The sequence below is a fragment of the Genypterus blacodes genome, unplaced genomic scaffold (genome assembly GCF_046128005.1).
Source record: "Genypterus blacodes isolate CSIRO-AG114 ecotype Tasmania unplaced genomic scaffold, CSIRO-AGI_Gbla_v1 ptg000044l_1, whole genome shotgun sequence".
Classification (NCBI taxonomy): domain Eukaryota; kingdom Metazoa; phylum Chordata; class Actinopteri; order Ophidiiformes; family Ophidiidae; genus Genypterus; species Genypterus blacodes.
The window spans coordinates 4,535,440-4,547,409 of NW_027466857.1; the positions used below are offsets into that span (position 1 = coordinate 4,535,440).

The 11,970-nt window shown below is 42.9% G+C and overlaps 1 protein-coding gene across 1 annotated transcript; it reads right to left on the reverse strand.

Moving 5' to 3' along the window:
* Window positions 1-8,180: 8,180 nt before the first annotated feature.
* On the reverse strand, window positions 8,181-11,657 carry pitx2 (paired-like homeodomain 2). The gene is made up of 3 exons (XM_076149097.1): window positions 11,209-11,657; window positions 10,528-10,733; window positions 8,181-9,729 (listed from the first exon to the last, which is right to left on the reverse strand). Exons 1-3 carry the CDS (start codon window positions 11,393-11,395, stop codon window positions 9,166-9,168), a joined length of 957 nt encoding a protein of 318 aa, XP_076005212.1. The 5' UTR covers window positions 11,396-11,657; the 3' UTR covers window positions 8,181-9,165.
* Between the last annotated feature and the right edge of the window lie 313 nt (window positions 11,658-11,970).

An 11,970-nucleotide genomic window follows, 5' to 3' on the forward strand; every position in this document is an offset into this window, starting at 1 on the left:
TCTGTTTCTTTATCACAGCTCAGCCAGCTGGTGAGTATAGGGTGAGTGAATGTGGGGTTGTGTGACTGCTGGGGTAGGGGGTGGGATTTGTCTTAAGGTGGGATTTCTTCCCTTTTTGTCATCTAAAGCTCTGCGATTACATCATTGTTCTATTTCAACATAACCTTTGCTGGCTGTGTCTAGCTGCTTCCGCTCTGTTTGTCATCAATTTGTCTTAATTAACATGAACATTACACGGCCTGGTTTTGATTCTGCTTTATGGTTTTAGTTCTCTTCTTTCTCTCCAGCAACACCAATAACACTTTAATACAAAACCTGCATGTGTAAGTCATTAGCTCGAGTCACTGCCTCCTCGTCTCCTTATGCATTTTGTCCACATGTGTATCACCTTTCCTAGATCCAAATCAATATTTCCTTAACTTTTTCTCATTTCTTCCTTTCTCTCTGTATATATATATATATGTATATATATATATATAAAGTCCCATAACCGTATGCTCATCGTCATGTCCAATGCTTTCTTCAATATTCAACAATAAACTTTCTTTGCCCCCATATAAGCCTGAGAATTTTGCACAGGTTTAATTTTACAGCAACAACAACGAATGCAGGCGAAGTCGTATCTATATCTGTCTGCTGACTTAAATCTGAGCCATTCCCCAGTTGTGATATGTATATAAATCTAGCTGTCTGCAAGATGCTGCTGCAGTCATTCATCTCTCAGCCAATCATGGCTATGCACATGCATGCATATAAAAATGTGTGTGCGTGCGCCTGTGTCAATTTCATTAATGACACTAAGATTTCAGCAGGGATTACTCAACCGTGTGTACTGGCTCTCCCCCACTGTTCACGGTAATGAAGGAGAAGGCCTGTTGGGCAAATTATCACAGCTGAATGCTGGCTAACAGTGCAGGATCAGGGCCCACTGTTTGTGCTTTTAGACACAGTTGTTAAATTATGACAAATTGGCTGTTTGCTGAGTGTCACTTGCATGCATAGTTGCAACTAGAGGGCATGAGAGAGTGCAGATCAGGAGCCAAAGCAGTTAAAATGTACCCTGAGGAATTGGATTCGAGTGTCTGTCAGTTTTGTAATTCTGGCTAAACTATAGTCAACTGATAGTGAATATCCCAGATCTGGATCACCACCATGTGTTTCTTGTCTCAGGGCCTGTCTGTCAACCAAATTTCATAGGGATCAGTTCACGGGGTTTTGCAATATCCAAACAGACAGTCTAACAGGGATGAAAACATAAGTTATGTCATCCACTTACAGTAAAAAGCTTCTGGTTTTACTCTTTTCTTGTCATTTCGGCGGTGGTGCAGTCACTTAAAGCGGTGCTACGGTTATCTCTGCATGATAAGATTGAACAACATACAGGATGATTTGTTTTCACTGCAAATGTTTGAATTGAATTTGCATACAGGTTTCGATGCAGATTGCCTGACTGAGCAAAGAATACAACTCAAACACTGTCTCTTACAGGAGCAATGCAGAAAAGTATTCCACTTGTATTTTGGCAATGGTCTTGTGCTCAGGGTAATTACTGCTGTCACGTTTTTGCACACTTGACCTAGATTTTGCACTCAGACAGTGAATCACTATAAGGTGTCTTTTGTCTACTCAGGCATGGTGGCTATATGTCTAGTCACACTAACGACTAAATACAGTGTTTGAGTGTTTCCAATTCATTTCAGTTCTTCAATTCTACCCCAGGACATTTGTAATTCATTGGTAATACTCCATCATTTCAGACAGCTGCACATTCACTGCTGCTTGTCAGTTTCAGATAGAAAAATGAATGTTATTTCTAAAATATTATACAAATCCTCACTTATAAGAAATCATTGACCTTACAACATCACAAGGCAAAGTGCTTCAAATACCAGATTAGATTTATTAAAGAAATATTGAAAGTAAACCTGAATAAATCCCTAAAACCCGAAAACATGACAATGGCAAGCAAACTCATGACATTTTGATGATTTCTTTACAAAATGTTTGTAATATATATATGGTTGATGTTTTGTTGGACAAAAATATGCTGATACTGTAAGATATTGAACGCATTGTTTAATAGAGTATTTTTCCAATGTGGTATTAAAGCTTTTACTTACATACGCTTTCTATTTTTTTCACCATCAAAATATAAAACACTATGAACACATCAGGGGGGGGCCACTTACCAATAAACTACATAGGTTTAAGGAAAGACAAGTAAAAACATCTACAAGTTATTATTGTGTTATACTAGATAAGATTGCTTACAATTATTGATGATAAAACATTCCACGTAATAATTTCAAACTTTTATCTAATTACAGCCCTTCTGAATGTAGATGGAGATTCCTGCAGCTCCACACCCCTGCAGGTCTCTGTGGACGTTCAGAGCCTGTGGAGATCAGGCAGAGAGAGAAGATCTTAGGAAGATCAATACTCCTTAGTGGATTTCCTATATCAACCACACTGAAATCCTTCCATCTGTGACATATAGGTTGAGCGCATAAGTCACTGCTGGGTGGGATCCAATCCAATAAGTCGCTCTCCACACCGTCTGTTCTTGTTGGGTTGGAAATGCAAGGCTCGATGAGGTGGATGAGTGGAGCCTGCAGGTACACCTGGTAGAGTGTTCACCTTTTTTTCTACTATAGAATTTACTCTTCACTATTGCTGATCTATAAGTCAGATCCACAAACCCATCTGGTACCTCACCTGTCACGGAAGACAAAAAGGTTTCATATACACTATATCCAACAAGGAAACCAACCATCAATACATATACATATAGTAATGATTATAGAAAAAAAAAGCTCTATTCATTTCTTGTATGAAGGTTAATAGATAGACAAAGTGAAGGGAAATCTTATAAAGCACAAGTGTAAAAAAGAAAACAATACAAGGAACTGCTAATATGTTGCGGCGGAATGAAGGGATGGGTGAATGGATGGAACAGAATCAGAGAGAGAACATTGAGAATTAAAGATGTAACTGAGAGAATGTTGTTGGGGCAAACATGCAGGGATTTCTAAGAAAAAACAGAACCCAAGACAAATTGATTTCACAAGGCCGTGACCCTCATTAAAGAACAACACAAGATTAGTTTTCATTGTGGTTTCTTGACTTGTCTTTGTGCTGTTGAAGAATAGCATATGGATCCATACTGGTGCATTCAAAAGTCCATATGCACCTGGTAAGTGAATGCAAATATATTGCAATGCTAAGATTTCCAAGAAACCCAGTTTAACATGTCAGTAATAATCAAAATACATTTAATGTCAACATTTAACATTGCATGATGTATATTGACAAGTTCCAAACTCAACAGAAAACTCTACTGTCGATGAGGACCTCCCCTTTCCTCTATATGCAAGGCTCATAACTTATCAATCAACCCATATCACACAAGCTGTCGCATGGGAAATTATACTGTACATTACGGGTGTTTCTACATCTTCCCCTCAGGACGTGAACGTGCATAGTTTTGATTTCTAAAATGTAATCAGCATCAGGCGAGGAACCTAAAGCTCAACGATCCTCTTCATAATGTGAATTTAATGCCACAGATGCCACATTTCTCTGGCAGGAGAGTCAAAGCTGTGACTGTGTGGGCTTTGATTCCCACTGAGACCACACCTACAAACGTCATGCACTCTGTGACACTTTGGATTGGCGGTGTCCACTGTATGTGAGTGCATTGCATGGCTTGACATAAGACCCTTAGAAAGTAGCTTGGGGGCCACATTAAAGAAACATTTAATCTCACTGAAGAGAGCAATTATCATTATTGCCATAATGGAAAGTCTTCATACATCCTATTTAGATTCAGCCAGAGTTTGCAAACTGAGCCGTTATCCTATCTTGTGAGTGAGATAAGACAGGAAGGATTTCACTCGCAGCACTAAGCTCACGTGCGCTGATGAGAGGATGAGGCGAGACGCAGACAATTTCCACAGTGTTTTCTCATTCAACCTGCGTGTGAAGGGGAAAATATTCTACACCGCGAAACAAAAAAGGAAAAAAAAAACACTAAAACAAACAAAAGGCTCAGGTGTAATTTTCTGAATCCTGAAGTTGGGAGCCTGGGAACGCAGACGCTGGGTGGCTGACAGCAGAGAACAGAGGTAAACGTCAATTAAGACGTTACAGTAGATGACAGGCCCAAAGAAAACAGAGCAGAGGGATGCCAGCTGGGGCAGACTGTGTAAACTGAAGGTGTCTGAACACGCGGCTAGAATGGCAGCAGCTTTAGACATGTCAGGTTAACATGAAGAGGCATGAGGGAGACTCCTTGGTTTGGCTCCTTCTTCTTCTTCTTCTTCTTCTTCGTCTTCTGATGTTTCTTTGTATGCATGCACGCGTTTGTTATATGCTTTCCTATAGTAAATCAACTGATACCCCAAGCAAATATGAGATGAGTTAATGTGGCCAACACGGGACATAATACAGGCTTACTAGTAATTCTTGCAGCTTGAATTTTAATACAAAATAATGCCACTTGAATGGCGTTTTTATCCAGAAGAGTTCCTCTGAGCGCGGGTGCTTTGCGTTCTGCAGCAGCTTTACTGGGCCAACTGGTTGCCGAGCGCCTTTTAACTGTTCTCATTTCCACTGAGCTCATTTCCAATGGACCCCAGAGACAAAATAGCTTCTTGGAGTCACTTGCAACATTTAAATTTCACATTTTAGCTTCGCTCTTCGGTCTGGCACACACAACACACACACTACACACACAGCGGTCTGCAGTGGATGATCACTGGTGTCCATCCAGTTTGATTTGCGCAACCTGCTTTGCAAAATATACAGTAAACTAAATTCTTTCCCCAATAGAGCTTATGTGTCTCCGATCCAACAGACTCTATCTACACACGATGGATCTCTCTTATAGATCTATTTATTCTGCTGTTTCAAAGTGTGTGAGAGCTGCGCCGCCTTGCCGTGCCGTCTTCATGTGTAGAGATTGATTTGGAGAGAAAACATCTCAGATGTGTGTTGTGTTTTTCTGGCCTTCTTTAATAGAACTTCAGAGAGCAGGAAGTGTGTGCGTCATGAAATTGGCCCCGGTTATCTGCTTTCACACGCTCTGAGCAGCCGCCCGCCCTCAAACAATATGAAGGAACAAGAGCTACTCAAGGGTTAATACACAGCGTACACATATACAGTATACACATACATACAGCACATACACACAAGCCTCTGCACACCTACAAAATGAAGACCAACAAGCCCATATCGGCACACGCACAAGCAATCCAGCGAGCACACACACTACAAGTCTATGGGAGAGACATTTTGAAAGACATAAAGAAATGTAAATTAACATATAGACTCTTTACTGTCTTGTTGCAGAGGCTGAGGTCAGGCCAGAGAGTTCAGTGGAGATGGACGCTCATGCATCTTGTTATGAGGCAACGTCTCCTCAGGCCTTATAGGTGAGGGTGAGAATGTGTGAGGTCAGATCGAGTGACCTTTAGCTGAAACCGCTGGGCCGCCATTGGTCCACAGCCAAACCTCTAAAGTCTCAGCCCCCTCCCCCCTCACACACACACACACATCACCCCTGCTCACACACTGCTCCCTGACCAATGCACTCATATAAGCAAAGTGTTCAGGCTGGTGTGTATAGCCATTGCAATTCTATTTGTGACAATGTTTATCAGGTTATGGGAGGTAATTATTACTTATTTACTATTAGTACTAGTAGTAGTTGTATTGTTTAGAGATTTGAGGGTTGCTTGGCTTGTCTCCTGCTATTCTCTGGGGACAATTTGTTTATTATGCATAGCCTATTGTTAGTCGCCTATTGATCAGAACATCTTAGATTTGAAAAATAGTGTAAAATCTGTGTCCATTAGAAGAATTCCATTTCCACATTTTATCAAATTAAACCACACACTAAAACTTCAAATCAGTTTTTTATACAGGATGTGTGAAACTTTGCAAGTGAAAAGAGATAAATACACACATGTAACTCCATATGCTTCACTTTGGAAAATAGGGAAAACATGCAAAAACGTTTTAAATTCGTCCAACCAGGTTACTGAAATGAATAAAGAGCCTCTTATGCAATATTTGTTTTATTTACGAAGCTTCAATTGTTGTCACATCTCATTAGTTTCATGCAAAAAAATATCACTAAGTACGTTTTAGACACAAATACACAAAAAAATATGCCAGTATTGCTGAATATCATGCGTCTTCTTTGCGCTTCCTTTCCCTCGAGCAAATACGTGTATTTCAGGAAATAGACGGGTTCGACTCCGGGCCTCAGCATCAGCGCGTAATTAGCTAAGTTGATTCGGATACATTAGCAAAGCACCTCACGTCTCTGACCTGCCCGCTGCATGAATATTGAGATGTTTTTAATTATTTAGATTGCAGGAGTAATGACACATGTTTGGATATTTGCACTTGCTCATATTATTCGAATTCCCAGTGGAGTGGAGGTGTGTGCGTGTGTGTGTGTGTGTGTGTGTGTCACTTTACACCGCTGGAACAAATGTGAAATTAGCATGGGTTCAGTGTCCGAAAAACGGCTTTATCAAAAAGAATATAAATCCAGTTTGGAACGTTGTATAGTTGCTGAAATATAAACAGTAAAAATAATAGTTCCATGTTTAAATCTTCATTATTGATATGCGCGTTTTGTGTGCGTAAAATATCAACAATGTGTCAGTAAATAGACTGTGTCTGTTGCCGTGGTGCGTTCAATTCCCTTTAACCTTAGCGGGAAATTTCCTGGCCCAAAATCAGCTTGTAAACAAACGCGTGAACATGCAGTGACTTTATTTGAATCCTCTCGTTGTCTTACCTTGTTGCTGAGAAACACACACACACGGCTGCAGTCTTGAGCTCCTTCGCGAACAAATGAGTTTCCCCACTGAGGACTCGTCTCTTCGGGTCACCCACGGCTCACGTGTTGATTGTGGATGTGTATTGAGGCGCAGACTGTGTGTATTCGCCTCTGTACAGCAGCCTGTCAGGTGATTATTGCTCCACGATACCAACTCCATCAAGGAAGAAGAAAAGAACGACACTTGTGCAACCAAAACAGGGTCAGTGAAGGGGTCTGCAGCTCTTTAGAGGAGAAACTAATTCTGGATCAAGTATCGAGGTAAGAAAGAGGAGAGTGTTTGTTTTGTTAGTTATTTTAGCAGCTTTTTGAGGCTGATTCATTACCCCCTTTGAGAAATGACCCATGAAATCAGATCCTAAATCACAGAGAAACCGTGTTTGTTTGTATTTAGACACACATGTTCTAGTTTCTTTATAATAATAAACACAAGCCTATGAAGAAGTATTTAATATCTCAGTTGAGCGTCCCAATGGGAGAGATGTGGCACAAACACGGATCCTATGCACGCAAAACCCCCCACGTTAGGCTTCTTTCCACGGCTCCTCCCGGTCTGTCCTCCCCGGGTGCTGCAGCTCTGACTGCGGCCGTGAAGCTCACACTCTTCCCCTCCCCTGCCTGCTCCTGCTCCGGCCCGCATACCTCCGTTTGTTTACTTTAATCTTCTGAATCATATTTTCTCTATTTGCACATTTTTTTAATTGGCTTGCAAACCAATAAAACACACTTTGACACTGTAGAAATCCACTGTTGCAATTTTTAGAATGTGGAAATAATTGAAATCCCTCGTGAAATCAACATGAATCTGAGTCCTAATTAGTAGATTATAGACGGAATCGTGTGTTATTTCAGACAGACTTAGTGAACTCTTTGCGAACTCCCCCTTTTCAGCCCAGACGGAGGGGACAAACTGCCCCAGCGGTCTTTGTTGTGTGGTCCCGGGGTTGTGTGTGTGTTTGTTGATTCCCGTTGTTATTTCAAGCATCAGTGACCCAGCCGGGGCCTTTGGCTGGCTTGGAGGAGGCAGACATGTATTCAAGCGCTTTAATCTGACGGAGCATCTCGCCGCCTTGCATGTGTATTGGACCCTGGCATTGTTTTCCCCCTATAGATTAGTCACATAAGTACCACGAATAATCGAACACCTATAGACACACTTGTCATTGCTTTACACTCCACTAACACGCTACAAAACACAACACAAAGTCCAATAACAGTCCATCTGAGCAGAATGTTTTAAACAATATATTTACTTCCATTAAATAAAACACAATAATTTTTTGGGATGTTGGAAAAAAACAAAAAAACAAAAAACATTATTCCGTACCAAATAGTATACACAGAGCAAAACCAAATAATTCTTCGCAGGAACATTTTTGATGCTTTTTTTTTTTTAATCCAGAATTGCTATTCTAAGTCGATATTCACACAGACATTAATAATAAATTTATAATATGTTAGAAACACACAACTGGTGCGTTTTTTATATGTACATTCCCTTTTTGTTTGCAAGCAAAACATGATTCCTTTCATTTCAGGGTATTTTTTTTTTCCACATGCGTTGATAAGTTGAGCCTGGGAGAGGACTTTACTGGGTTATAGCGCATTCGCCTGGACAAACAGGAGATGATATTTCAAATATATATACAACCTTTCAGTCAACAGTTAACGTCCAAAAATCCACCAAAAAGTACCCAATCGACGGGGGTGTATGAGAGCCTGAACCCATCAAAGGGGCATAAACCTAAAAAAAAGAAAATCCTCCCGTTTCAGTTTGGACTCCGGTGCGGATCTGAGCTTTGTTTTCAGTGGTTCAGTCTTCTAGTGCCCTTTTTGAAAATGAAAAAAACAAAACAAAAAAGTAGTAGTAATAGTAGTCTCTTGTTCCTGTGGCCGGGGCTGTTTCGTATTAACCCGCACACTGCAAAAAATGAGCGTCACAGCAAGACATTTTTAGTCGTGCAAGTGCAATCACCCTCCAAATCTAATTTAATAAAAAAACAAAAACAACAACAACAACAACAAAAAAGCAAGAAAATGCGTCATGGGGTGGGTGAGATAGTCTTACTATTTCCAAATTCGAGAATATTTCTTTTTTCTAGAGACAAAAATCAGCATCTCACGCTTCATTTTGTATCAAGAAGATGGAGGAAATTTTGGAAAATAATCTGAATTGATCTCACCGGATGTTCAACGTATTTTTTCTGCCGCTTTAGAGGAGAAAGTAGGTTTTAAAATCGAAGCACTCAGGTCTGTACAAGCTGTTGATGACGACTTGCTACGGCGGCCATTTTTTACAGTGCAGCTCGGTATTAGACGGGTCTGTCCACCGCGTACTGGCACGCGCTCAGGTTCGCAGCCGGGTTCTGGACGCTGGCGTATCCGAAACTCGAGTGCTGCTTAGCTTTCAGTCTCAGGCTCGCCAGGCTGGAGTTGCATGTGTCCCTGTACACGTATGGCGGCGTCGGGGGAGCGTAGGGGCAGGCCGACGTCGGGACCCCCGAGTTGAGCGACGGGTTGCTGAGGTTGTTCAAGTTGTTGAGGCTGTTCAGGCTCGAGCCCGGCACGCCCGTCACCGCGGACGGCACCATGCTAGACGTCATGGTCATGGAGGAGATGGAGTTCGGCGGGGAGAACATGGTCTGCGAGGACAAAGGGTTGACGTTCATGGAGTTGAAGAAGGGGAAGCTCTTGGTGGACAGGGAGGCCGACGTCAGCCCCTTGGCGGCCCAGTTGTTGTACGTGTAGCTCGGGTACATGTCGTCGTAGGGCTGCATGAGTCCGTTGAACTGCGGGCCGAAGCCGTTCTTGCACAGCTCGGCTTGTTGGTTCCTCTCCCGCTTCCTCCACTTGGCTCTCCGGTTCTTGAACCAAACCTATACGAGACGATATGAAGAAGAAGAAGAAGTGAGGAAATTTGTCTTCAAAATGGCGTCAAATTGAATAGATGTATTAATCAAAATGACTTGGATAAACACCCAGCTGTGCGCTTAATTTAACCCGCTTACTCAACTGTAATTAAGACATTATTTCCCTACTCAATTACCATTACACACACACACACTCACTCTCGCACACACACACACGCCACCTTAATGTGGAAAAGGATGTGTATTCCCCGGCGGGCTTCCACAAACACACACCCCAGGGCGACATTGGCGAAATACAGGCTTTGCACCTCTTTCACACGGACACGGGAACACGACTGGTATCTGTCACCGGCTAATGTCAACAGCCTCAACAGTTGACAAACTTTATTACTGTGTAATTACTCGTGAAAACAGCTCACACGTTGATACTAAGTGTGCCAAAGTGTGTGTGTGTTTACTGTGAAATTACACACATTAGGCTAGGAGCAGAAATGAGCTTAATGTAATAGTATTTTAGTCTGTATAAATAGCTATTCAATAGATTATTTTTGCATGATATGTGTGTGCAATTAAATGATATTAATTTACAGGCATAATCTAATAAAATTCTATTTTTTTTTGTATTTTTTAGTTATGAATTTATTGCTTTTTTTCTGTAGTCACACACTTTGTCCTACATTGTTTCCAGGCGAGTTTCAGTCGTGCGTAAAAGTGCATCAATGAACGGTATGTATAACAGATCTGTACTACGGGGGGTTTGGGGCGCTTGTTGTTGTTGTTTGGACACCCAGATGGAGCACTCACCCTGACCCGGGCCTCCGTGAGGTTGGTCCACACGGCGATCTCCTCCCTGGTGCTCATGTCCGGGTAGCGGTTCCTCTGGAAGGTGGCCTCCAGCTCCTGCAGCTGCTGGCTGGTGAAGTGAGTCCTCTGCCGCCGCTGCCGCTTCTTTTTCGAGGGGTCATCTGAGGAGTCGTCGTTGTTGTTTTTATTTTGGCTCTTCTCTTTCTCTGCGGGGAGGAAAGGAGCTCATTATAGAGGCCGTGCGGTCACAGGATCGTGGATCAGGCATTTAAACAAACAACAAAACATGTCAGAATCCTTCACTCTGTGGGAAGAAATGAATGGAATGAATAGAAAAGCTCTGATTCCTAAATATACTCGATTATCTCATTTGCTGTATTTTACTGATTTTAATCCAATCGTATAAACGCACAGAAATACGAGGGGTCCGCTTTTTATTTACACACCACGCAAACTTCTTCTCACTATAACGGCGCGGACAAGCCAACGCTACAAAGTAATAGTCTGTTAGTCAAATCAAAGCTGTAAGTCGCCTATGTGGATGCGTGGAAAGAAAAGAAAGTCCCTCTGTTAGAGCAGAGGGAGCCATCTTTCGTCTGCTAGATCAGCCTAAGATGACAGCCGCTGCTCCCGCTGCCGCTGCTGCATGAGCACATCTGCATCCCGGCCGGTTCTTCTTACCGACAGACTCCGGGCTGGATGTGTCGGAGACCGTGTGCACCTCCAGGCGGTGTTTAGAGTCCACGGAGCGCTGCAGCGGTTGTAAACTCGATGCCATCGCGAGAGCGGTGTGGTGCGTGGAGGCAAGTTTATTCCCTGTTAGGTGGCGGTGGTGGTCTGTATTTAATGGATTCCTCATAGAGTTCATCGGAAGAAGACGAGAACAACTGGCTGTCAAAAGCAGGTTGAAGTCCCCCCTCAGCGCGCGAAGGAGACGCGGAAAGTCGTCCGTGTGCGGAATGGAATCAGCTCTCCAAAAGACGCACAGCGGCGCAGCGGTTTGGTTCCTCTCGCCGCGGAGATGAAGACTGAACTGAGCCTGTAAATTGTTTTAAAATAGGCCATTGAACGCAGCCATACCGGCGGGTATGCAGCAGCTTCCTGGGCTGAGTATCAGAGTGACAGGGACAGGCAGGTATGCGGAGGCAGACGCGCACCGCGCCGCTCTGGGTTCATTTCAGCTGTTGCCTCCGCACTGGCTGAAACAACTGGTGCCTCTATCCAAGCGCTCCACGTCACCACGCTGCGCCCGCCCAGACGAGCGCGTTCATGTGGGATGTGACGGCGCGTCCGACCAACCCGCTTGCATGAAACAAGACATGTCTGCCAATGTGTTTATACCAAAAGGGGGGGGGGGGGGGGGGGGGTGCTTATTTTTCCTCTCTTCCAAATAAAAGCATGTAAAGAGAGAAAGAGAGAGAGAGTGCAGGGGAGAGAGAGAGA